General features: G+C 42.9%; 1 protein-coding gene across 2 annotated transcripts in view; it reads left to right on the top strand.

Annotated features, from left to right (window-relative positions):
* The first annotated feature begins 18,074 nt into the window (after window positions 1-18,074).
* Window positions 18,075-27,960, top strand: part of LOC120510419 (influenza virus NS1A binding protein) — a 16,635-nt gene continuing 6,749 nt past the window's right edge. The window contains exons 1-7 of one of the 2 annotated variants that reach the window (XM_039726224.1): window positions 18,075-18,330; window positions 23,927-24,158; window positions 25,352-25,478; window positions 25,791-25,960; window positions 26,048-26,123; window positions 26,818-26,991; window positions 27,379-27,504. In XM_039726224.1, coding sequence (XP_039582158.1) covers window positions 25,368-25,478; window positions 25,791-25,960; window positions 26,048-26,123; window positions 26,818-26,991; window positions 27,379-27,504 — 657 coding nt within the window. In that variant the 5' untranslated portion in view covers window positions 18,075-18,330; window positions 23,927-24,158; window positions 25,352-25,367. Of the gene's footprint in view, window positions 18,331-23,242; window positions 23,478-23,926; window positions 24,159-25,351; window positions 25,479-25,790; window positions 25,961-26,047; window positions 26,124-26,817; window positions 26,992-27,378; window positions 27,505-27,960 lie in introns of those variants that run through there. The other variant, XM_039726226.1, reaches the window with a different exon arrangement.

Here is a 27,960-nt window from a genome sequence, read left to right as displayed (position 1 = left end):
TGCTGTCAGGGCTTCTGCCATGGCTCTTTAGATACAGCCTGCTGCCAGGTGGCCAAAGACCCCAAATGAACTCTGAAAGGATGAACTCTGAAAGGATAAAGAGGGATAAAGGAAGAGTTAACATGAAACATCTGAAACCACATTCCCCTATTTAGAAATTCTCCATGTTTTCCTCAATGTAAATTATCTGTAGTGAGAAAGATAATGGCTGTTTATAGAAATGCCACTATTTGTTATCACTATGAAATACGAGCAAATTCTGAAAAAATTAAAATTATCTAAATTATGAGAGAGGTAGTTAAATTTCACAGTAGTGACATTTCAAACTGTAAACATGGAAGCAAGCAAGTAAATAATCCCTTTCCATATTGGAAATATTCCAATATTGGAATATTCAAACTGTAAAAATTGGAAGCAAGCAAGTGAATAATCTCTTTCCATAAAGCATTGCCCATAATAGCTGACATTTTTCAGGCCCTATTTTAGCCCCTTGTTGAATGTCAAATACTACTGCCACATTAAAACATAAATTCCAACTTTGAAATTTATGGAAATAACTCCTGACTAACCTGAGGAAAGATGTCACTGTCAAATCAAACCAAACAAATTCACTAGCATAAACCAGCTTGTCTTCTGGTATGAATGGACTGCAAAGAAATAAGATGACATTTGTAAAAAGACAAACAGAATTGTAGTAAGGGGCCAGAGTACCTTTCTGGAGGAATCTGATGGATTATTATTTCACATTATATTTTATCTGTGTTGTATTGAGCCCATCAACCACTGTGCATCCAGTTCTGGGCAGGGAACATCTGAGTTTTATTCATCAGAAACACTTTTAATATTTACTCTGCTACAACGAAAAGCAGTTTTGCATTTCAAAGGGATTCCTTATATTTATTCCCTCATTAAACAAACTTTTTTTCAGCTGGAGACAGGTTTCATATAGTGAAATGTTAATATTTAAAACTAGAATCTTCTCATGTTAAGGATGCTACCTACTGATTAAACCAGGGATTCAGCTCAGCTGGGCAAGTTACTTCACATCTCTGAGATGTCAGCACTCATGGGATCAGACTGATAGCCTCTCCTCTGTGGAAAGATGGGGCAAGGTTTATTAGCACTTTGTAAAGTTTAAATGAAGGATATTGATCCTGAGATGTGAGGAAGATCTTGCTCTTCCTTCCAACCCAGCATAAAATTTAGGTTTCCCTGTCTGAGCCTGTTGTGGCTGGGCTGTGGCCTATTGACCCACTGATAAGCAGCATGTAGGTGAGCATTTAAACATCAAAGTCCTGACTGGGAAGGGTGAGATGATCCAGGTTAAGCAGCTTCCATGAAGTTTAGCTTTTGGGCTGCACAATGCCCTTACATACGAGGCAGAGCAGCTCAGGTGGAGTTTGGCAGTCAAGGATGGCTCCCTCAGTCTGTCACCATGCTGAAGGTAAGGTCCTGCTACTGTGATGCTTTTAGGGCTTAGGAGAATATTTTATTTTTGCATTTGTTCTCAGGAAGAATTTGCTTAAGAGGTTATGAGCAGGGAAGTGTACAACAAATGTCTGGATGTGCACTCGGTGCTCTGAGCTGGGTGACATGGTGGGGGATCAGTCACAGATTGGACTCCATAACTTTGGAGGCCTTTTTCAACCTGAATGATTCTGGGATTCTGTGTTGTTTTCCACAGACAAGATGTATGAGTTGATTCTCACATTACTTTTGAACTTAGGAGACCTTTTCCTGCTCACCAGTTATATCAGAGCTACATTCCTGATCCCAAGCTCAAGCAGAACAAGCTAATTGCTAAGAGACTTGCTGTACACAGAACTACTAATTGCAATTAGGGTATAACACACAAGAAGGCTGACATTAAATTTTGCCACCTGGCTTCCATCAGCTCACATGGACTGGGGTTGTACACTTCATTTCTCATCATATGACTTCCCTGAGTACCATTCCATGGTAGTCAGCCTTGAAAGACACCAGTTATAATCTACAAGCTCCATTCAATTTTCATAAATATTCAGCTTTGGTGGTGATCTCCTGAACACCCTGTACCTGATGTTGTCTTTCACCAGGGAATGATTTCCCTTGATAAACACTGATGAAAATGCAGCCAAAGTTAATTGATACAATTTCCATTTTTCACTCTGAGCATAGTTACGTTCGAGTTTGCACTGTTTGCACATGCCAAGGATCAGCTGTCTTAGAGAGGGACTTACCATGCCTCAGTGACTACAGCATCTTCCCACAGGCATTTGTGTGACAGTCTCCTCCAGTCAGCCAGAAGTCTTTTGCCAGCCATTTTCAGTCTCAAGGATAGCATCAATTTCGTGGTGGGAAATGTCATGAAACTGAAAGCTGCTGTCACCGTCAGCAATTTCACACAACAGTGTGATTTCTCCCTGAAGAGATGTTTCCCAGAAAACAGATGTTTCTCTTTGAACCAGAATTATTTTAACAGGTATTTTTTAGAAGTTTAATTTATCTTTTAGGGGCAGTGGTATCAGGAGCATCATCGTGAAGTCTGGCAGTGTTCCATGTCTCCTAAATGGAACTGATAGCACTGAACTGCCTCTAATCAATGCCCACTTGATATTTAGTGACAAAACCACCTCAAAAATAACAGCACAAATTTGTCAAGGTTTTTACATTTGATATCATTAGTTCAAAACAGGAAGAGAAACAGCAAATATAATGTGATTTTGTATTGCTTATTGCTTCTGATGGCATCATGTCCACAGACTGCTTTCTGCAGACATACCTCCATCTTACACATTGTTTCCTTGCTCAAAGCTCTCCAAAGATTAGTGACTATGCCAATATGTGTTTGTACAAGAGCAGCCCGCAGGGCCAGAGCAGTATAGTTGTAAAGTTGGAAATGCTATAGCAAAAATGCCTTAAACAAATGAGTGTGTCACTCTGTTCTTAGTGGAAGTTAAAAAGCACCATCATTATATTAAGAATTCCAAATGTTTTCCGTTCCCTGCTGGTTTACAGGAAAATCGTCACCCAGCTCCTAAAGATTCAGCGATTGCCAAAAGCTTCTCTGCAAAATTTCCCATTTTGTTCTTGTCCATTTGCCAACCTTTGCTGTTGCCCTTTTCCTGTTCTGGAGAAGCCAACCTGGTTGTGTTTACTTTGCATGAACAAGACTGTGCAGAGGTAATCAGACACACAAACCCATGGGGAATGGGCAGGGTCAGAGAGCATCAGGAAGATCTGAGGACTCAGTTACCTGATCTCATCTTCCAGCTCATGGATTGCTGCAAGGCCAGCTCTGCTGAGCTCCTCCTGCTTTGGGAATTAGGATGTCTGGGCACCTCACATCACTGGGCTCATCGTGTGTAGGTTACCTGTGATCAAACCATAAGGAAAATCAGCCCTAAGGTACATGAAGGGAAATAAAAAGACAATTTATCTTTTCATTCTTGTTACTGGAATTGTACAGCAAACTAATCCATTCCCTATTCTCTGCTGTGAGGGTGGGCAGGCCCTGGCACAGGGTGCCCAGGGAAGCTGTGGCTGCCCCTGGATCTCTGGAAGTGTCCAAAGCCAGGCTGGATGGGGCTTGGAACAACCTGAGATAGTGGAAGGTGTCCCTGCCCATGGCAGAGGAGTTGGGTGAGGTGATCTTTAAGACGCCTTCCAACCCCAACCAGTTTGGGATTTTGTGATTCTATTGATGGGATTTTCAAATCACAGCCACAATCTCAGCATCCATCTTTACAATTAAATCCTTAATACTAGCTGTTTGGAAGTATTTAAGCCTTGAACAAAAGGAAGAGCTTCAGGTGCTTATGAAAGGGCTCTATTTTTCACAAGTTATCCATCAGCCTTTTTCCTTGGAAAAGGCACAGAGTTCAGTCTCTTTGTCCTAAAATTTCCAGATCAGGATATGCAAATAGTGGGGCTTGGCTGCCTTGTTCATCATTTGGGGAGAATTTATGCTACTTTACATAGATACTGGGCCACAATGAGGTATATTGCATTCAAAAAATATAGCGAGATCCACAGAAAGAGATGAGTCCCTAGGGATTTACCCCACAAACAGACTGGCATGTCAGTTGATGCCTAATGGGATTTTCAAAAGTACCTTCATAGATTCAACATCCAGTTATGCTGAGATTTAGGCACCTCATTTTCTTTTCATTAAATTTTCCTTTGAAAATGTGACGTCTGAGTGCCAACTGCATTTCTAGGGATACAACAATCTCTGGAAATTGGGCTTTAATTAATTTGCCAGACAGCACATGCTATGTCAGTGAGTAAGTGAAAGAGGCTGCTAGCTGTGACTCTGTTAGGAGCTCATCCTTGGGCATTAATGACATTTCAGTACATGAGAACAGCTGACTGACATGAACAAAAATACCTGTAAATAAAGACATTGAAATATACCCTTATAGAGATATATTATGAAATAAATTTATATATGTAATATAGATATATTGAAAAATATATCCTAGGCCTCTCCATTCCACATTACGTGGAAGAAATAACATGTATTTGTAATTCCACCCAAGGAGGAAAAAAGGGAAAATTTTAAATGAACATAAATTTTGGCTCTAAAAGACTGAATTAAATTATTTTTACCTCCTCTCCAGATCTTATTTGTTTCCTATAGTGGCTGAACTCTTCCTGTGCATCATATTATTTCCTATTTATTTATTTTTAAATCCCTCCTTTAGAGCTCTGCGTCCTACACTCCCTCTTACTTTTCATGGAAATTTTTACCATGAAAAAAAGAGGAGCAGACAGAGCTAGGGTAAAGAATACTTTATTTAACTTGGCTTCTTCCTGGACCTACATATTTGTTTATGATTTGCAAGATTCCTGCTTTCATCCAGGCAGAAAATAGTTGCTAAGAAGCAGCATTGCTTTACAAAAGGCAGAGCCAGGGCTTGATCCTGCCCTGACTTGTGCTTGTGGCTACTCCCTCCCCAAGGGAGGGAACTTGGATATACCTCCCACCTATGCACTAATCCATGTCTCTGTACAGCTCACAGTGTCCTGGTTTGGGCTTGGATAAAATTTGGACACATGGGTGTATCTGTGTAAATACACACACACACACACACACACACACACACATACATATATACAGAGATAAAGAGAAATTATATTTTTGTTCTTGTGTGTATTTCTGGGTGCATTGGTATAAATCAACTTGAAACAGTGTCAGCCTTCTGAAATGCATGAGTTTACCCAAACTGTGCTGGCGGTATGAAGCTGGTCCACTGATTTTTGCCTTGGAAAAATCCATCTTAAAAACCTTGTATCAGATTTTTGAGTTTCTTGCCAGATTTCAAACACAAAAGTGAAAACTTTGAAACAAAGCAGAGAGGTTTGTAATATATACAGAAACTGTCTAATTATGTCTCAACCTTTCTTGCACTGTCATGCCTCTGCCATTTTTACTAAAAACAACTCTTTTGTTGAAATTTATGCAAGTGTGTGAGGTGGATAAAACTCTAGAAATGTTTGGAGGTTTTGTTCATTAACTCTCACTGTATTTTTATATTTGATCTTGAACAAGCAGCCAGTATGTTGCTAGTTGCCTCTCAGCTCATAAAACAGACCAAAAGCCTTAGAGGAGATAGGTGCAAATATATGGAGTTTATACATTTATTATACAAATGTAATAGGATATGAAATGTGTATATTGTCTAATCAGTAATGTGAATTCATCTAAACTGCTGTAAAGCCACCATCCCACACAGACCCAGAATTTAGACTCACAGAATCCTTCAGGCTGAAAAGTTCTTGTAAGATTGTGGTTCCCACAGCACAAGGCCACCACTAACCTGTGTGTCACAGTCACACATGTTCTGAACACTCCCAGGGACAGTAACTTTAACACTTCCTTGGGCAGCTTATTCCAACACTTGATCAGCCTTTCCACGAAGTAATTTTTCCTAAACTGGGGTGCTCTTACTCTTCAGAGTGCTTTACACAGGTTACCTGATTCCCAGTATTGCTCTGAGACAAGCCCAGTACCTGGGTGCTGGGACCACATGTGGGAAGCCACCCAAAGCACTGCAGTGGCTTCCTTAAATCCATAAGAATGACTTGGATTGAGGAGAAGTGCCATAAATTCCTGACTTGATAAGCCTGACAGGAAATAGGCTGAACTTCAGCCCCTAAAACTTAACTCCTGAAATTCCCCAGGTGTGGCATGGATTGGCAGGTGACCTGGGGCAATTTGCAGGGATTCTCCACACTCTGTGTGTCATGCAGAGATGCTGGGATCACAAATGGGACAATGCACTCGTGCCCAATGCTCCTCCTTGGGATCATGGCAGAGATCCAGGGGAGGAATGGGAGGATGTTACTGCAGGAGAGCACAGAGTTCCCTTTGGAGGCACAGCCAGGCCAGGCTAGATCCCTGGCACAGAAAGTCAGGGCAAAATAAAACAAGGTTCAAAAGCAAGGACATGGAGACCAGGTTGTTGCAGTTCTGGAACACCACAGAGAGGCCAAGGAAAAGCTGGGTTTAGTCATCAGTGGTTGTTTTGCTGATCCAGCTGGGATTACACAAGGTACTTCAAGGAGAATTCCAGTCGCACCCTCTACCTGTGTTTATTATTTTTTTGGCTTACCCACTTTCATAGGCCTTAATATTTAATTGACTAGAAATGAACACAATTCCCAAAAAAATGAGGGTGTAACCTGTGTTTCTCAATTTTTCCCACTGCTGCTAACCTTAGTTTGTTTCACTATTGATTAAATAAGACAATTCTAGTACCTTGAAGATGAACTTTAGATGTATATAATCAGATGTACATCTCCCATATTCTATAATATCAGGTCAATACCAGAGTTTAAGACAACTTCTCAGCACAACTTTCTTAGCATATGAAAACTTAATGTTTTGCCCAAGTCTCCAGTTCTCAGGAAAACTTACTGCTTTTTCCCTTTGGTGTTGAAAAGCAAAACTGATTGAAAGTGTATTTTTAAAAAGCCAGTGGGAAGCTAAAAAGAGAAGTCACACCAACTCGTGGTCCTGGAAACAGCTGTGCTGCTTTTGGTGACAAAGGGCTGGCTTAGGCCTTATGTAACTCCAGGAAAATCAATATGCAGCAAATGTACTGAGCCAGAAAGGAATCTGAGCCTAAATTTTAAAAAACATACAGGCTGTTTCCTCTCATATCTTTAAATGGGGGTTCTTTGTCCCCCAAATACCTTATTTGCTGTCATGAGTGATGCATTGGCAGTAGATTGGGTCACTTGTAGGTGACAGGTTCAACATTAATCACTGCTGTATCTTGAGTGCTTAACAAAATGAGGAGTATGTTGATCCATAACAAATTGCCAAAATCCAAGCTGCACTCTGCCTAACTGCAGGCATCTTCAGAAGAGATAAAAAGGGCTGCATGGTACAGCCATACCATTCCCCTAGAAAGTCAGTCTCCAGAGATCTCTGCAAGTTGTCACAAAATTGTTCCTTTCCACACCTCAAAAATATCCAGGTAACCAGGACTGCTGCGTGTCTCTTTAAGGCACAAATTCTATTTGATACCAAAAATGCTGGACCTTGAAAGAGTAAACTCCTCCTCAGCACATTCTTGAAATGGATATTATTGTGCCTGGCTGTTTGTTTCCCAATATTCCTGGCAATGGTTTATCTGGTGTTTATGTTCACAGTAGTCTGTTCACAGATTTTTGGGTATTTACTACTCAAAGGTAAAGTAAATCCAAATATCTGGGATACATATTTAACCACCCCAGGCCTATTTATATAGTACCCTTAGGGCACTGGTCCATCTCAGACAACTGGGAACAGAAAATGCTGTCTCAGGCAAGCCCATGAGCCACTTCCTGTGGCTGTCCTAATGTCCCCAGTGAAAGTATCACTGCACATAGCACTGCCATCCTTACCCCATGGCCCCTTGTCTGCTGTAGCAGCAAAAGTAGGTGCAAGAATCACCAGTCCCTGCCCATTCCCATGCAAAATCAACTGCTGAATGATTCAGGGTGAAAACAAGAAAAACTCCTCAGAAAGTTGATTCCTAGGTTAGGTGATTTCATTGTGCATTAGAGTGTGTCCCAGCACATACCTGCAGTGGTGTGAGGGGTGATAAAAAGCACGGTGGGGCTGTAGGGGTTGCTCTTCCCAACCCTTTGTTTCTTCAGCTGCATTTGCAGAACTACAGGAACAGTGCCAACATGTAGTGTCTGTCATATTTCTATTTTCATAGAAACAGATCTAGATCATCCTAAAAAACTCTCTCCTTTCTTTGTTATGAACAGAATTACAGATGACTGTAGAACACATCCACTTTGCTCCCTTTTTACCCTAATCTGCAGAACCCTGTAAATCTGTGTCTGACTGAGGTGTGTCTTGAAGTGCTTGTCCCATCAACCTTCTGAAGTTATGGCAGGTTTTGGACTTTTTTTTTTTCTCAGGTTTGGCTTGGCTTTTTAATTCTGAACTTCAAACTCCTGGAAAGCTTGAGAATGTTTCCTTCTTTCACTTGTTTCACCAGACTTTTCACTATGACCATGCCATTACCTATTCTTTCCCCAAATATACATTTTCCCAGTCCCAGCATTTAATTTTTCAGAGAGGTAGTTAGGAAATATAGGAAGGTACCTGCACAGCAATACCTGCAGCCAGCCAGTTATTTTGGCCATCAGCCCCTATGGATGACTTTAAAAAGCTGAAGTTTTTAATCTTATCTAAATTATAATAATCTTTCTAGATATTTCCTCCCTAAGATCATATAGTAGATCATATGGTTAATCATATTCATGAGGTGGTCCTCTTCTAAATGGTCATACAGAAAAGACATGTTACATGCATGAGTCATATTGTTCTTTCCTTCACAACAGAACAGCTTTAGGGTGAACATGTTAATACAGGACTTGGATGATCCCAATTTAATTCACAGTTTTGCTCCATTCTTTCTTTGTAGTTCAAATCAATGATGTGGCCTTTTTGAGCCTCAGCTTCTTAAGCTGCAAAATGAGATCTATAAATCTCTCCAAGTTGCTGTGAGACTACAGTCATTCATCTTGGTGATGGGATCAGAGATTACACCGGGGAAAATTAAAGAAAATAACTACAGTAGAATTCCAAATAACAACAGGGCATAATCCTGATTCACTCATAAAAAGGAAGTGATCACAAACCCAAGAAGGATTCAGGTTTCACTTACAGATTTTAAACTGGTGTTTGTAAATGGTTCTGCCATTTCCAGTTTCTCATCAAACACATTCAGGTACCCTTCATGTATATGCAAAAGGAAAGATAAGGCATCCCACAAAAGTGTCACAAAGTAAAGACACTGGAGATTGTTCTCTCTGCTGAAGAGTTGGTAATTTATCACCTTGGGGTTTGCCAAGTGGCATAAAAGCAGGCAGTGGAAATTACTGAAGAAAGGACATGGAAAAGACAAAGTCATAAATGAACAAGAGGCAAAAATTCAAAAGATGAATTCTTCATCCCTTGAATTTTCTCTCTTCATCTTCAAGACAGGAAAAGAGATTATCAGTTTTGGGTAAAAGCAAGACAACATTCTCAGTTTCTTTTCAGAACGTTAGGCCTCAGCAATACAAAGTGGACTGATAAAAAATTAACATCTTTTATTTACTCTAGTGCCTACGAGAACTGACAAAAGCTGAATACATTCTCTATTTTTTGGAGTGGCTGTGTGACTTTTTGGTCTGAACATGGTAGAAAACCACTAATGCCTTTCTCTTTCCCCTAAATACATAACAGTCCTAATATTGGAGACCTAAATGGTAATTAAGATTATAAAACTGTAAGTAAAACATGCTGCAATTACCTGAGTAATTTGGTTCAAATCAACTCAGAGATTAATGAAGTAAATGCTTCTGCACTCAATTATTTCTGCACACTGGGTCAGTTCTTACTCCAACCAAGTTCAAAGGAAGACATGCCTTTAACTCTGACAAGAGCAGGAACTTGCTGTTGACTGGTAGGGATGGATGGCTGCAGAGCTTTGAAGCTGGAACAAAACACACAAGGCCATCACACACCAGCAACTGTCTTGGCACCACAAACATTTACATATCAGAATGCTACATGCTCTTCATTTTATGTGTGACAGTAAAATAACTGAGACCTTCATGTAAGGGTCAATGTGGAGTATTTCATAAAATAAAATAGAGTATTTAATAAAAATGGAGTTTATTGTTTAACTTCCTCTCCTGACTATCCTGGTGCATACAACATTTAAGAAGGGCACAGTGAAATGCACAGATACATACACTTGAGTGTGTCCAGAGGAGGGCAGCTGAGGTTGCTGAGGGGCTTGGAACACAAGTCCTGTGAGGAACAACTGAGGGAGCTGGGGGTGTTTAGGCTGGAGAAAAGAAGACTCAGGGGTGACCTTATCACTCCCTACAGCTCCCTGAAAGGTGCCTGTAGTCAGGTGGGGTTGGTCTCTTTCTCCAGGCAGCACTGACAGAACCAGAGAACATAGTCTCAATATATAGGCTGGATATTAGGAAAAAGTTTTTCACAGAAAGAGTCATAAAATTCTGGAATGGTCTGCGCGGGGATGTGGTGGAGTCACCATCTCTGGATGTGTTTAAGAAAAGCCTGGATGTGCCAGGCTTTAGTTGAGGTGTTAGGGCATGGGTTGGACTCCATGATCTTTAAGGTCTCTTAGAACCCAGTGATTCTGTGAATTCTGTGAATATATATTTAAAGAAATAAGCTGGGCATTTCCCCACAGTGTTTGGGCAGCCAACAGCACTATTAATACTCCAGTGTAACTTGAGGCAGCCTGTTGTGGTTCTCCCTCCCTGTGCTAAAAGGATGGGGCCAGAAAGTCAGATGCATGACCTTATGATGGAATTAGCAGTTCTCAGGAGAGTAGATGACATTGCATGTATGCCAAATACTCTTGTTGCATCTAGTCCATCCCCATTGGCAGCCATCAGGCTGAAATTTTAAATCTCTCCAGCCTTTTTGTCCCCTCTCAAGGCTGGGCAGTAATTCAGATTCTGGAAGGGACACTGGTGCTACAGGAAAAGTATTGCCCACTCCAAATGTGTTCCTTTACACTTCCCCCCCTTGCTGCTCTACCTTCCATAACCCTTCCAGTGCTCATCCTGTTTGCACTCATGTGCATATCTTCAAAGTGCACTGCATTTTCATTATGAAGATGCTTTGTGCCTGCATTACAAGGTGTTGCAACTAGAGGTTGCTTCTGTGCAATTAGTGATTCCTGATGATATAAAAATATGCATTGACTAGTTCTAAAATAAGACCACTTTGTTCCTGTTTACTTCTATTTAAATTGAATATTCTTGTTAAGGAGAAACTTGCAATTACTTGTGTGCTTTTATTTTAATGATGATGATTTCCTTAGTATAAACAGGTCATACTACAGATATTATACATGAACCTCTCCTCCTTAAATTGTCAGAGATTTGCTCGAATTAGCATTGCAACCAGAAGCTCCCAGCAGAATATGAAACAGGAGCTGGAAGCAGTGACGTGCTCTGTTTTCAAAGGCAGCATGCACACAGAGTGGCCTCAGCTGCCCCGGCTCTCCTTTCACCCAACCATTAAAGCAAATCCTGCTGCAATAGGGAGTAAAATAAAATAAAGTTCTTCTTGCATGCCTTACACAGCCCCTGTCCCCTGTATCCCTTCTGGTGAGCCCTAGCCTCTCCCAGGCTCCAAGGAGAGCAGTTCCCTCCCTGCACTGAGGGGAAGAGGTAGGCACTGAAGATCCACTCCCACACAGATCTCATGAGGGAGAACTTGGGTTGAAGCAGTTCAGCTAAAAATCACAGGTAATTCTGTAACCTGCCCTTAAATAGCATTCACATTATCTGCTTTCTGCTGCAGCTCCTCTCTTTACTCCCTCCCAGGTATCATGATCATCCCACGCATCAGACACACACCATATGCTGCACTTGCAGAAGTCCCCCAAAAATTCTGGTGACTGCAGACTGCCCTGATCTTCCTTTCACCATATTCCCCCTAGATTCAAGAGCTGGAAAACTTCATTTCTGTCAGCAATGCCAGTCCTTGCACTTCAGTGGTGTCAACCAGGTCAGACAGCTCTCTCCTTGCAGTCCACTCAGCTGTGGAAACACCACTGAAAAGTGAAACATAAATATTAAATAGCTGTCTTCTCCTATGCATTTATTTGCTGCAGAATTAATTTGCATATAGCTCTGAGGTCTTCAAACAGAAGGTGCAAGAAATGCAAGATACTGTGAAAGAAATAATTTTAATAATTTCAACACAAACTCTACCTTCAGTTGAAAGACCTCATTTTCATGGAAGCTTTCCTTATCCCTATCAAAACCTACAACCTATGACAGGCCAGGTGAGGTACTCACTGATGCTTCTGGAAACAAATCACACCAATAAAAGACACCTTCCTTCCCCAAATGTTAAACATAACCTCCCCCAGTGCTGTATGTCCTCCTGACACTGGTGAAATCAAAGAGGATCCATGTATCAGAAGGTTTATTTTTTCAGACACTGCAAGCTGCATCATAATACAGAGTGAGGACACAGTTCCAATAAATTTCTGTGTTCTTTGGAACAAATTATGAGGTTGAAGATTAATTCATTTCTTTTGATCAAGAAACAGCACAGTTAATCTTTGGCTTGCTCCTGTGCTCATTGGAAAACAACCCTCAAGGCGGGGTTCTCATTAACCTGCCTTTGTGCTAGCAGGGCTATACACTGGGAACAGCTTTCCTTTCATGGGACATAAAGGTTCTTCTACATTTTTCTTCTCTTTTTAAAGTTAAATTACTCATAACATTACTGTGGCTGGAACACATAAGCAGAGTTAAAGTGACATAAAATCTATTCTTCTGCTTGTGCATAGGTTACAAATGCACCGTCCAACTCTCAAGTAATTTTGTCCTCATAGCTTATGATGTTAGTATCAACTAAAAAAGAAAAATTGAAGGATGCTGGGTTCTTCTGTAAAACCAGAAATAAGAGTTCTGTTTTTTTAAAAAAAAAAGCCTCGTCACAGGAACTATGGACCTCTCAGTATAAATTTTCAGTCATTTCCTGGAACACTTTCTGAGCTGATGATAGAACAGGATACATCACTCTCTTTTACTTTCCCAGCAGAGCAGCTATATCTCTACATGGTCATCCTTTATGTTATTTTAACAGCTCACCTGTCTCGCAGCAGGGAGGACAGGAAGTGTATCCCTCACAGCCACGGGATGTGCGGGAGCAGTCCTGTCCCCCATGCTGTTGGTGCCCTCAGGCTGACACTGTTCTGCTGCTCCTAATTACAGCCATCCCTTAATGACCACAGCAGGGATGCAGGAGGCTGAAGAACACACTGCTGCCAAGGAGCAGCCTCTTCCAGCTGTGGTGGCCTAACAGCAATTCCTGATGCTTCATCACAAGAGGATTTCCAGGTCTCCCTTTCCTTCTCTGCCATGACCCAGCACAGCTCTTCTTTGGGATAGAGGCAATCAGGTCTCTGTTTGTTTGTCTTCCAGAAATTCCCCACTGTTAGCATTCTTAATTAACATTCTGATTTTTCACTAGGACCACGAGTGAAAGTAATGATGCAGCTTCAGAAGGACAAAACTAAAAAGAAGAAAAAGCAAACTGGGAGCTACCAGGCTCCAGTACAGCCAGCGAACACTCAGTGAATGCAGCCCCAAGGACAAATAGTACAAAGCTCTTACTTGCGTGCACAGTCAGAAGCTGGCAGAAAGCTGAGGGGTCAGGAAGGCAAACAATTCAAGTGCAAAGTGTTTTATTATAACCCTCTGAACAGGATGTTTCAGCCAAAGAAGCCATTGTCCTTATGGAAGCAAGAAAGACATACAGGTGTATGAAACGAGTCAGCATTTTTGTAATGTACAAGCAGAATATATTTGCAAATATCACTGCCCAGCAACCACAAATTAATATAGCTGAGAAGCTTTTAATTTTAACTAGGCTTCCAGTCCTAAGGAACCAATAACAAAATTTCAAGTTCTATTGGAAAGCCACAAACTAGAGAATTTTTTAAAGGCTTATTCCTGATCAGGAGCTCTTGAGCATACATGCAAAGTCAAAAGGATCAGACTTTAGCTCACTCTCCTAAAAATAAAAGAATCCCAGAATAGTTTGGGTTCGAAGGGAACTTCATCTTGTTTCAACCCCTGCCATGGGTAGGAACACCTTCTACTATCCCAGGTTGCTCCAAGCCCTGTCCAGCCTGGCCTTGGACAATTCCAGGGATGGGGCATTCACAAATGTGCCACCACAAATGTTTGGAATCAGATCTGAATATCAACTTTGGATTTGTTTGCTTCAAGAGTGACGACAGGACAGGTACTGCTTTGTGAACACATCCATACTTCTGAACTGATGTTACATCTGGGTTAAATACTGTCCCAGGCCAAGGAAAAATAACTTGTAATATAAATAAAAGTAGTATCTCCAAGCCCAGAATGGATCTGCTGACATTTGCCTGGGGAGAATTGTCCAGAAAGAGTTATAAAAGCTGTAGTTTTTCTAAAATTGTAACTGTTTTCTCTGTGCAAGATATATCTCAGCTGGGAGTTCACATGAGGCTTCATCCCAAAAGCTGTGTCTTTGAGATGGAAAGATTGATTCTTCAAGGACAGGTAGTCAGAAGAAGGGCTTTTCAATGACCTTAACCAGTGGCTTTATCAGGATTCTCTGAATATTTCCTATGGACTTCATCCAATGGAATTAATTAAGAAGACTTCTGTTTGCTTAATGGAAATAAGACATAATTTATAGCCTTGGTATGGCAGACAGTCTCTGGCTTTCTGTCCAACACAAATCAAGGAAGGTGACTGTGGTGGAAGAATGGTGTCTCCTGAAATGAAGGAGAGAAGTTGTTTACATTGTTCAAGAAAGATTAACAGAGATTTGATAGAGAACTTGTCATTAAAATCTAAGGCCACAGCTACTAAACCTGTGTCTTTTAATACTCCTTCATAGTACTTATAAATGTCCTGCATTCTTTGCTCCTATGTAAAGAATTCATCCAAGACTATCACTGCTTTGCCATAGGGAAGGAAAGGAGATGAACTGCCCTGCTCAGAGTAGCTCTTATCAGCCAGCCAGATGGCAAATGATGTGCCAGAATGTACAGGGAAGAGTCCAACATGGACCATTAATCCCAACCCAGCCCAAACACCATTAAAATGTCACTGCTAAGAACTCTGAGAGCCAAGGCACTGACAAAACGTGTTCTACACAAGTACTTCTGCAACCAGAATGAATTATCAAAAACCTTTCCAAAATGCAGGAAGGAAAAGTTATGGAATGAGTAGATTGGTGGAAGTTATAATTACACAGAACACAAACAAACTTCAACTGCAATACATATCTCTCTCTATGTTTTTTTTAAATATATACGTGATAAAGGATATTGAACTAAATAGTATTTGGTTTCACAAAGCATTCTGTTCATTCATAAAAACAGTTTTCTATTTAAAATAAGCTACTTAAATTTTCTATATAAAATAAGAGCAGGGACTGGATTCTCTGGCTGGTGGTGCTGCCCTGCACTGAGCTGTGCTAGTTCATGTCCACAGAGAAACACTACGTGACTCTGAATTTAAAGACATTTTGTAGAGCAGCTTATGAATAAAAAAATGCCTTATTCTCACTTCTAAGAGTGACATATTTTTTCTATACTTCCTCCATTTTTAGTGCAGCAATCCAAGCCACATATTTTGCTCTAACCAAATACAGTATTTTCTCTCTCAGGTGGTTTTAATGATAAACCTCTGTAGGAAGCAGACTTTGATGTTATAACATTAAGCCTTTGCAATAGCCGGAGCCATCAGACCTCTGGATGAGACATGGTGGAGAGCAGCAGAAAAGCCACATCAGGGCCACCTACAAACACCCGGCTTAGGGGAAACACACCATTTGGATGACAAGCAAGAGGGCTCTCCAGGGATTAGACTGTGTTTTCCATGGCAGGAGACAACAGGTATGCAGAACATCCAGAACCTCCACACGCATAACAATTAGTTCTGATTCAGCTGCAGGTAACTCAATCACTTGCTATCAACTCAATCACTAGTCCCTTTCCATAATGGGTTCTTCTTTACAACCCAATTAAGGTTTAGCACAAGTTGCATTGGGAAGTTTTGCAAAGTTTCTAGCCATTTGAAATGAAGGTATTTGCATGTCACAGAAGTACCTTCCATCAGCATAGGATTTCATCCAGAGTAAGGGTGTTTTAATGATTTTAAATGATTTCATGTTGATTGCACAGCAAGGAGAGAAGGAAAAAAACTCTTTTTTTTAAAGTGGGAGTAAGTTTGGGTGATTAGAACACAGGTGGGCCAAAGGAGAGCCGAGCTCCTGGCCTAGCCCTGCTCTGCACGGGGGTCCATGGGAAGAGAGCTGGGAACACTCATCTGCTAACTGTGCTGTAGGGAAGCTGCTGCTCCTGCTCTCTGACATCACATGTGGTGGCTGACAATGAAAATTGATGGTGATTCATAAAGGCATCTCCGTCCCTAAAAAAACTGGAAGAGCAGCTTGCGCAATCTTGAGATTTACTTAATTAACATCCCAGCACCATTCTGTTTGATCATCATTCCTTTACCTCCTTCTCCCTCCCAGCTTTGCCTTTGATTAACAGGGCCCTGATAAGAAACTTCATTCAAAAAGAAAGCAGAGTGGGAAGGCAGCCCTGAGGTGTGGCTGGTGATTTAAAAGCTGAAAAGAGGGAGTAAGAATGTCTCAGGGAGGTGGGAAGTTGGGATTGCCATTTGCTGCAGGCAAGGTGAGAAACTGGAGAGGGCTGAGCTGCAGCTGAAATATATGTGCAGGTGAGGAATACACCTACAGCTTAATGCCTCTGCCTGCTTCTGATGAGACAAGATCATTATTTTCAGTGTTTTTAAAGCACTTTATGCATAAAACCTCTGAATGGCTTAACTTCGGTGTTTTCAAACATGCTTCTCCACTGAGATTCCTGAAGACTGTTGGACAAATGGGCAAATTTTATAATATATGACAAAATATCACGTACGTTGCACAGCTGAGACACTGAATGTGTATCTAACATAATCTACAGGTTTCCTATTTCCTGACCAAGGCAGCCTCTGAATCCAGAGGAGGCACTCAGGAAAGTTGCACAGGGAAGTGTACACTGCCTTCCAGGCGACCTTGGCACTTTAAATCAGGAAGCAAACATGAATCCTTAGACTTTACCAGGCCCATGGATTATTTATGAGGCTCTTGCAGCAGCTCTCAGGCCCAGCCATGAATGCATGCAGCTTGCATGCAAACACATAGCTAACAGACAGGGCTTCAAATAACCCTCGTTTATCAGCAGGGATGTTTAAAATTTAATTTCCCTGGAAAGACAGACTTTATCCTGAAGAGTGTGTGGGTGAATTTCTCATCCAGCAGTTGAAAATGCTGTTCATCTGGAAAATGCCGTTCACAGAGGGACTCCAGGGGGATGGGGTGAGGCGGAATGGAGCTGTCATGGCCTCACACAGAGAGCACGCTCCCAGGGAGAGCTCCCAACATGAAACACGCTATTTTTTTTTGGTCAAACAGATATAATGCCTTGAACTACAGCCCAGATTGATGAGGGAGTGTTGTGGCTGAAAGGGTGGCATGGCTGAGGGGGAGCCGTGGCTGAGGGGGGAGCCGTGGCTGAGGGGGGAGCCGTGGCTGAGAGGGTCAAACGGGTGAAGGAGAGTCGTGGCTGAGGGGATGTTATGGCTGGGGAGGAGTAATGACCGAGGGAGACCTGCAGCTGAGGTGCTGACATGGCTATGGGAGAGTCAGGGCTGAGGGAGTATCATGGCAGGGCGGATCTCATGGCTGAGGGGGTGTCGTGGCTGAGGAGAACAAACAGCCCCAGGTCCGAAAATGAAAGCCTACTGAACCAGTTGTGCTCGTGGCTGACTGCTGCGACCAACACTCGCGACGGCAGTCGGTACGGACAGAAACGGACACGGTGCTTCCGCCCCGCCGCTTCCTCCGCCTCAGCCCCGACGGGCTCGGCGCCTGTTCCCGCCGGCCCTGAGGCGGAGGGGCCGCGGAGGGCGGGGCGGCCGGACTCGTTTCGAGCGGAGCCGATCGCGGCCGCCCCAGCACCGTCTCCTCCCCTCCCCGCTCTCCTCCCGCCTCCCGGAGGCGGAGGGTCCGGGGCTCGGCGCTGTGCGTGTATCCGCAGCTCGCGTGGCCGCGCTTACTCACTCCGCTCCCGCCTTCCCTCGGCAGCGCCGCGCCCTCCGCTCTCCGCTCCCTCCGTTCCTCCGCTGCTCCTTCCCGGCCAGCCGGGGTTGCGCCTGCGAGTCTTCTTCCCCCGCATTCTGGAGGCTCTCAATATGTTCAGCGCCGTCCGCGCCCAGAGGCAGCAGGTACGGCGGGCGGGGGCCGGGCAGGGGCCGCGCGGCCGCGCTTTGTTCGGCGCTGGGAGCGGGCGGAGGCGGCGGCCCGGGCGGGCTCGGGGAACCGGAGCTCCTGCGGCCCCGAGGCGCTTTGTTGCTCGCTCGGGGCCCGTTTTCTTGGGCCGCGGAGCTGCCCGCATGGCCTGGAGGGCGTGAGGCCGCTCGCTCCGTGCCGGGGGACGGGCGGGCCCCGGCGGCCGGGCAGTGCGGTGTAGCTCCCGGCCGTGATTCCCGGGTTCCCCACGCTTGCGGGGCCAAGGTCGGGCGCTGCCTCTTCCAGCGCCACGCTGCAGCCGCGGAGAAGCATCTTCCTAAACCCGGACCGAGAATGGGGGGAAAAAGGGAATCGCGGGAATGCTGGAGTTGGAAGGAAGTAGCCGCTCCAGGATGAGCAACGTGTGCTGATAGCTGTTTGCCAATGTCGTGACCTCCCTGTCATCTGTACCAGTTCTAGGAAGTGGGAGATAATAAAGGAAAAACAGTGGCTGCCAGCTCACTTTAGTGCTTCTGGGGAAAGCTGATGAGGGTGAATGACCAGAGCAGTTTTTTTTTGTTGTTTGTTTTGTTGGGGTTTTTTTTGGTTTTTTGGGTTTTTTTAGGGTTTTTGGAGGGTGGTTGGGGAGGTGTACAATATTTTCTGCCTTCATGCACCAATTTCCAGAGCTTCAAGGAAGTGCTTCAAGGTAGAAAACGTAGAAAATGCCTTTGCATTGGCACTTTTGCTGTTCCTTCACCCGGCATTCCCGCAGATAATAAAAGCTGAATTGGCTGTAATTTCATGCAGGGTAGAAAAATACTGACAGTGAGAGGCAAAACATCTGAGTTATTTCCTAAGGAGATGTGTGGTGATAGACTAATGGAAATACAGTCTCATGTCTCTCCTTATTTGTGTGGTTTGTGAAGGGAGGACTTTTTTTTTTTTTCTTGTGTGCAGTGATGGGTGTGTAGACACCACATCTCTTCTGTCAGAGAGCTAGAAAATAAGAAAGCAAGCAGGATGTGGTGCTTTGATGGTGAGATTGGTTTAATTTTTGAAAACAGATTTTGTAGCCACAAGCCTTATTCCTGGAGCACAGGAGTCAACAGTCAGGGAATACTTTCCAGTCTGGAAGCTGTGTGTTAGCTGCTGTAATTAAGTCTGATTTTATTTTCATCAGCTTGAGTTCTTAAAGAGTGGGAGATGGTAAGAAAGGCAAAAACTGCCCAGAATGGGGGTGGAAGACAAGGAGGACATATAAACAAAACTCAGTGGTTTGATTGTGTGACAGATGTTTGGAGAACTGTGGGAAGTCTGTGTTAACAGAAAAAAATAAACCCAGGGGGTGGGTGCATGAAATTACAGGGGGTGGGAAAAGGGGAGGAAAGAGGTCAGATTTTCCTAGAGTGAATGTGAGGCAGAAGGTTGAAAAAGAGATGTAGATAAGGATTGTGACAACAACAGCAAAAGTGTAAAGTGGGAAAGGAGAGGAAGGGCAGAAGCAGTGTGAAAAGGGAACTAATGACCAGAGCTAGGGCTTAGAAGTGTGGGAGGCCAGTCCCAGACTGCTGCTGAATGAGCAGCTGGAGTGTTGGCAGCTGAGGGTTGTTGCTGGAACAGCAGTAACATTCAAGCATGAAGCCTGCTGCTTATAAATTTTTTAAATCTGCATGCATAAATGTGTTTGGAAGAGCTCTCTGGGCTTGCTTTCCATCGAGGGCAGTCCAAGCATTGCACCTTCCCGGGCTGCATGGAAGAGGTTTTGGAAAATGTCCACAGTACTCTGTCATTCTTCTTCAATTCCTAACCAGTGATAGCAAATATTCCACCTCTCTCCCTGTCCTCACTGTTGGCATGGGAGCATGACTGAGGTTGATGTGCAGTGAAATAGAAAAATTTTGTCTGCAAGTCATAGTTATCAGTGAGACTAAATCTTTAGTGGAATGCAACTGCATAGTGAATAAGCAAAACAAAATTGTTGTAAATTCAGAGTCTTACTCTAGATTACTTGTATAAAGAGATTTGGCCTCTTTAGTGGTGTAAAGTGTATTAATAAATGTCTTGTCTTTGGTGTTTTGCCCAAATGCAGACTCAGACATGAGAAGATGATGTGTTTTTACCCTAAATAAATGCTAATGTATGAAAGAACTGTTTTGAGGACGTTTGGTTTTATATTCTGATACAGATAATGGACTGTGAGCAGTCGTAGGTGTGACCTACATTTCTTCTGAGCTGGGCTGTCACAAGCCAGAAAGCTCTGACTAGATGTTCAATTCCTTTTTTGTTTCACAAATGTCAATCAGCTGTCATTACATCAGCAAGTATTGATGTTAAATCAAAAGATTATCAAGTATCTCCCCCAAAGTATTGCTTTACCTGTGGGTTGAAGAAGTAGTACATTAATTTGACTAAAAGGTTTGTGCAGAATTGGCACGGCAAATCCTGCGCATGGAAAATGGGCTGTATTGAAGATGAGAGGTAAAATAGATGGTCCCTGTGTTGTTAGGTCATGGGCAAGGTGACTCTGCCTCTGGGGCTTGTCATCTTGGTGGTCACCTGAGACCACAGCTCCTGCAGGAGGCTCTGCAGGGGAGAGGCCTAGGGAGCACTGAGGATCACTGTGTCTCAGGATCAGTGCTATTCAGTCAGGTTTTCTTAAATGTACCTTTAAATAGGGCAGCAGTGAAATAGAGGAGTTTAAAAGGAGGGGGATCTCCCTTCTGGAAGTCAGGATGTGCAGCCAGTTTATCTCTGAGTTGTGATGAGCTGTGGCTCGCTCACGGTCCAGTGGTACATGGCAAAGGAAAATCTCAGTCTGTGCACGACGTGAGGCATTCAGGAAACACAATTACTACAACAAGGTTCTGTTTAAAATCGAGCAGCTGGGCAGACATTTGAGTCCTTGCATTCCTGTGCCTGGGAACAGCTGGGGTGCCAGAACACACCATGTGGATGCTCCTGACTTCAGGGCTGCCTCAGCCCAGTGATCAGCTCTTGATCCAAGGGGGTCTCCAGCCCCAGCACCAGTTCCAGTCCTTACTGTTAAAATTACAACAAAAATCTGGAGTTTATGCATTACTCTTTATTTATTTTATATCATTTTAAAAGGAAGGGAACAGCTGCTCTCAAGAAGGAGTTTTCTCCAGTGGAATGTGTTGTTCCCGTTCTGGGATGATAATTCTGTAGCTTTAATGTGTTCAAATAAGTGCATTTGAATGGAGCTTGAACAGTCATAATGTCAGAGGCACCAGGCTTTACCTGGCTGGCAGTCATCTGGGAACATCTCACTTGGCTTAAAAAAAAATTAAATCCTGGATAGTTAGAGAAAAGGCCAGAGAGTTCTTCATGTGCTGAGCTAAAAGGGAGTATAAGCAAGGAGGGGGAGGTAATGACAAAGTGATTTTGATTTTAGAAAATAATTTAAAGGAACAAGTTTGTTTGCAGTGACCTTTAATGCAGAATAGGCAGCGTTCTTGACTTTGCAGTGAATTTTGGCTGATAGTTTGGGTTGTGTTGCAGCAGCAGTACTCCAAACCAAAATGTGAAAAGCTGTGAATTTGCTTGTGCTATTTAATGCTGTTTTGAGTAATAATATTAGCCATGACACACACAACAGCATTGAAAATCTGTGGCAGTAATTAAAATGTTCAAATTCCTAGATATTTGGATTGTGCAATAACATTAGGGACATACATGCATCTGCATGGGATTGGCGTCTCACACAAAGGAGGATTTTAGCAGACAAATCTTCCATTTCAATCCAGAACTATGTTGGATGACCTGAGGTCTTTAAGGTCCCAAGGAAGTACATGTGGCAGAGTTAGAGCATTGGAAATAAAACTGATGTGTTGCAGCAGAATGTGCCAACACACACCCAGAGATGTAAACTGAGCGAGGCTGATTGTGGGATTTAGTTAGAACAGTTTGACTAGCTGTCCTGTGACTTGAAATGTTTTGGTTGAGGTGAATTTTTGGTGAAGGTGTGGACATCAGGCTATTGGGTTCTGTTTTGAGAAGTTTGCTTGCTTTAAAAATTGCAGTGATCATGCCAGTTGTACCAACAGGGAAGTGTTGACTGCCAAATGCCTAATTAAACACCATTTGTTAAATAGAGCTTGGTGTCGGCTTCTTAACTTGCCTGTAGGATTCCAAAAAGAATATACCTTAATTTATTATTGTTTAATCTCACCTATGCATGCGATTTCCCAGCAAAGCAGACTGGCACTGCAGTGTGGTGACAGAAGTTGTGTGCAGGGGTGCTGCTCCTGCAGCGCTCCAGCATTCATGGGTGCTGTGTTCCCTTCATGCTTCATCCCAAGCTTCATGCTTCATCCCAAGCACACTGCTGTGCTTGGGAGCAGGTGTTCCCTTCCCTGGGCCGTGTGGCTGTGCCTGCTCCAGAGCCAAGCTCAGCAGTGTTTGCTCTGCCTGCACGGTTCTGTGCTGGCTGGAATCTTCTGTGTGCCCAGCTGTGGGAGTGGAGGTGGAGCTGGTACGTGGTGGGATAATGCCCTCTGCTGCTCCCAGGAGTCAGCCTCCTGCTGGAGCCTCTGGGCTGCACCAGGCAGGTTTGGCTCCTGCCAAAGTCACCCTGGCCACGCAGCACGGTCACAAGGTTCTCTCCCTGAAACGGAGGGCATTTCTAGTTTCTGACAAGGAGAAATGAGCTGCACCTATTTTTAGGAAACCCAGTTCCCAATGTGGCATTTATTCTGTGGATACAAATATAGTGTTGGAACTGAAGTGATTGATGTTTTCCTGAGGTGGCACCAGGGTCATGGAAAGTTCCAGACTGAGTTTGTTGCCTGTTCCCTCCCTGCTGCTGCTCCTCCTCCTCTTCTCCCCTCCCCAAAAAATCCTGGCATAAAGAGCCCACCAGGATGTGAATTCCCAGCAAAGCCACCCCAGTCTGCACTGCCAGTGCCGAGCTCAACCAGAGCCCAGCAGGGTCTGTTCCCAGCAGAGACCTTTTACCAAAGAAAGCTGTCATACAGATTCCTGACTTTATAAATCTTTCTGGAAGCAGCGGAGACTGGAGACATGCCCAGTCATCTCAGACATGTCCTTAATCCATCTTCAGACAATTTTAGGCATTCGGTAGAAGAAGGCTATAAGTAGATGAGCACAAGAAGAGCTGAAGGTAGGAGGCTTGTGGATTGTGTTCTTTTAGAAAATGGAGTCGTTTCTGTTGCGTTACGTGTGAGTTACCTACTTGTGGAAGCAGTAATGATGATAGGATGTGCTGAAGGGCAGAGTTGGTGAGGGATTGGCTAAAAATGGGATTCAGCTGTTCTAACTTTTTTCCTAAACACTAATTTAGCCCTTTTCTTGTCTCGGGGGGTATAATGATGATGTGGTTGATCTCTTGCTAGGCATGAGGACATATTGGTGTCAATATGGAATTTTTCAGACTGCTTGCTTTTTGTGGGGGAAAAAAACCAAACAAAAAAACAACAACAACAAAACACCCTCAACTTGTTTGTGAAGAAAAACTTGTTTGTTTGGGTCAGGACCGTGAATCAAGTTTTATGTGAAATATGTGGCAGCACTATTTGTTGTCCTTACTTGATACCTTCTCGTTTATTGCAGGTTATGATGCATGACTATCACAGAAGAAATTCATGTCTATAGCTCATAAGGACTATATTACATCATCTTCAAGCCTGATAGTTTTGGAATCCATATTGCAGCTGCAAACACACGTCTGCTTTTGCATTTCTACAAACATCTTCCCTATCAGGAGATCCTGACACTCAAGTGCTCTGTTCTAACACAGTGATACCATTGGGCTATTTTAAATTTACAGTCATATATTTGCTTGGTAAGTTGTACCATTAATTGTGTATACAGTAGTCAATACTTCTGCTGAAATTATGTAGATTTAAAATCTTGGTGTCTTTAATAAAGCACAACAAATGGATGTTTGTAAGTAAGATTATTGTTACCGGTTTAGGGTTGAATACTTGCAGTAGTAAGTGAATTTAAAATAGATGGATTAACACTAGAAGTATTTTGTGTGAGTTTTGGTATTTTAGTTACTGATTTTTGCAATCCACTGCTTCTGGTTTGGAGTTTTCTTATTTAGTGTGTTCTTAAGAATTTTCTTGAACTTGAGATGGAAATAAAAATTGTTGCTGGTATCATTAATAGAATCCCACATGTATTCTTAAGATGTTTAAGGTAACTGTACTTCTGTGTATGTTAGCAGCTCAAACTTAGAAATCTAGCTTTTGTTTTAAATTACTATTTCGAATTTGTTAGGTCATGTAAGGGTAGTAGTTTAGTGTTCTTAATTAGCTTCTTATTTGGAAAGTGCTTGACTAAATAAGAATCAATTAAAGGAGCTATAAAATAGCTTCCAGATTAAAAAATTAAAGTTTCCTGAAGTTATTTTTCCAGTCTTGGACTGATCTCCCTGAGGTGGTATTTTTGTGTATGGCTGAGGTCTTCAGAGGAAGTTGTTCTAGCTTTGAGATGACTTAAAATACATGACTGTTCAGAATTTATTAAATTGTCTTTTTTGTTGGTCATAAAGTTCTTTCGTGACTTCCAGCTGCTCTAAAATACTGAGTCATTGCTCATAAAATTAAATAGAAAATGTTTATCCATCTATTCTACTTCACAAGCTACTTTAAATTCTCAGTTCTTATTTTTCAGTGTAGCTGGGTTTTGTGTCTGCAAAAAATGCAGCTGGACCAGAGTGGTAGGGAGCGGAAAGCGGTGATGAATACTGTTAGCTGGGAATGGATCTACCAAAAAAGATCTTTAGGGAAGGGAATCTGTGTAATCCAGTGGCTCCCAGCTTGCTCCCACAGAGCTGGCACAGATTCAGGCTGTGGTTTTGAACCCAGTACCTGCTGAAGGGATGTGGATGCATTAAAAATTGTGGCCTCAATCCCTGAAAATCATTAATCCATTAATGCCCCCTGCGTGTTTGTTTGCAAACAGTGTTGCTAGTAGTGCTGCGCTGAAGCAAAATGCTGTGTGTGTAACCTTTGCCCATTGCATGTGCAGCCAGACCAACACCAAAATGATTCCCAACGGATATTTGATGTTTGAGGATGAGAACTTCATCGAGTCGTCTGTTGCCAAACTCAACGCCTTACGGAAGAGCGGTCAGTTCTGCGACGTCCGCCTCCAGGTACCTGTGCCCTGCCCTGCTGGGGGGCCTGGGGGGATGTGGGGGTTACACCACCTGAAGCTGTTGCGTCACAGACTGGGAAATGTGAGATTTTAGAAGCCCATTTTTCTGAAAAATGCATACTAAAAAATATCTAAAAGGCATGCACTTTGAGAGGAGTGATGCTAACTTTCAGCTGGAGACTGTTGATTTGAAAAAATTATTTGAACTGTGGCCCTCACCTGAGTAGACCTTCATATTGTGAAAATACAAAAGGAATTGCAAAAAAATCCTCACTAGCATGTGGGCTTCTTGTTTGTGTTTGACATAAAGGTGTGTGGACATGAGATGCTGGCGCACCGAGCCGTGCTGGCATGCTGCAGTCCCTACCTGTTTGAAATCTTCAACACTGACAGCGACTGTCATGGAGTTTCCCATGTAAAATTTGATGATCTCAACCCAGAAGCTGTTGAAGTTCTGTTGAATTATGCCTATACTGCTCAGTAAGTAGTTCTCACAGTAACTAGAGAGAGGATAGACTTTGATTTGAAAAATCAGAATAATAAAAGGTAAATTTCTCTATTTAATAGGTTAAAAGCTGATAAAGAACTGGTGAAAGATGTATACTCTGCAGCAAAGAAGTTGAAGATGGAGAGGGTTAAGCAGGTATGGTTCTCAGCTCTTCTGGAAGTCCATTCTGCCTTCCCAGGCTGACAGCATTGCACCTTTTGGTGTTAGTGAGCCAAAACCTGATGCTTCTCTGGAAGAAGTGCTCGGCACAAAGCTGCTGTAAATGCTCCTTAGCACTGTATTGATTTGGTGCCAGCTGGATGTGTTGCTTCCACTTAAACTCTAGGTGCCAGGGTGTTCCCTGAAGTTATGTTTTGTGTTTGTGCACCTCTGTAAGAAAATCTTGGCTGATTTCCTTACCTTCGGGTCTGTGGCAGCAGTGCTGTGCTTGGTTGTGTTGGGAGCGTGAACAAACCTGTAAATCTGTCAGAAAAAGAATAATTCACACACTCTTGAACATAAATTTGGTAGTGCTTGACTTTGGAAATACCCTTAGCCACAGACAGGGGTACCCTTTACAAGGGAATTGGGATTGTTAGCTCACCTGACTGAGGAGCAGTTTTGAATAGGTGTTCAGTAGAAAAGCATGGGGTCAGTGCAGATGTCAGTAGCTTCCAAATGTGTCAGAATTTTTAATTTAAGATGTGCATACTCCTGTGGAAGGCAACATTCCCTTTACAGCCCTGGCATGGGGATGACAGCAGAGTCACTACTCTGCAGTTAAAACACTGCTGCTGTATGTTGGGATAGATGATTTAAATGGATAAAAACCGTCTGCTTGCATTGCCAGGTTTGTGGTGACTATTTGCTCTCCAAGATGGACGTGCAGAGCTGCATCTCGTACCGGAACTTCGCCAGCTGCATGGGAGACTCGCGGTTGTTGAACAAGATCGATGGCTACATTCAGGAACACCTTGTAGAGATTTCAGAACAGGAGGAATTTCTCAAGCTCCCACGGTTAAAGGTTAGCTTAAGTTTGTAGAATTCCTTCTGGTACAGGATTTCCAAAAAGGAACCTGAGGAGCAACGAGGATTTCCTTCCCTTTTGAGGACAGGAAAGCTTGGTGTACTGACTGCTGCCAGTAGTGTGACAGTTTTGGATCTGTGTCCTATTCTTAGTGCTGTGAACCTTAACTGTAGAGAACATGTGCTGTCACCCTTTTGAGGTGTAAAAGGTGATTTTGTTTAAATGTGCTTCCTAGTTCCATAGGCTGAAAGCTCCTTGTGGTGTTTTCTGGCTCTGTGGTAAAGAGAGAGTTGTGCTCACTTTGTAAAGCACAGCATGCTACAGGGAGGGAGTAAATTTCTAGAGAATTCCTAGAGTAAATAATCTTTTCTCTTCTCCCTCAAGCTTGAAATAATGCTGGAAGACAATGTTGGCCTACCCAGCAATGGCAAATTGTACACAAAGGTAATCAACTGGGTACAGCGCAGCATCTGGGAGAACGGAGGCAACCTGGAAGATCTAATGGAAGAGGTTAGTCTTCAAGAAAATGGGATTTTGGGATTAATCATTTAAAAAACCCCAAAAAAGCCAATATGAAGGATGATCCCTTTTTTCTTTTTTTTTTTTTTCCCATCACTTTTTAAACTGACCCTAAAGAATTTAAATTTTGCTGTAGGTACCCCTAAGCTGAGAAACTGGGGGGGTGTTCAGGTGAGCTGAATGCACTGTTCAGTCTGGTCTTCACTTTCCTTTTTGCTCCCTGTTGCTGTATAGTAGCCTGAGAGTGGCCTGTATCTGCTTTAGTTTGGGGAGGTGGTACTGAGACTTGCCATAGATTGGTGATGTTTTCCTTTGCAGGTTTTGCTTGTAAATGCACAGTAGGTAAAAGCTTCTAATGGTTGTTCCTCCCCGTTGGTTTATCTCCCCATAGGTTTATTAACAAAACTAGGATACCAAGGCTGAAGAACCAAGAAGAGCCTCAAGTGT

The sequence above is a fragment of the Passer montanus genome, unplaced genomic scaffold (genome assembly GCF_014805655.1).
Source record: "Passer montanus isolate IOZ18808 unplaced genomic scaffold, ASM1480565v1 scaffold58, whole genome shotgun sequence".
NCBI lineage: Eukaryota > Metazoa > Chordata > Aves > Passeriformes > Passeridae > Passer > Passer montanus.
Note: the sequence above shows the minus strand (reverse complement) of the source record. Positions and strands in the feature narration are given on the sequence as shown.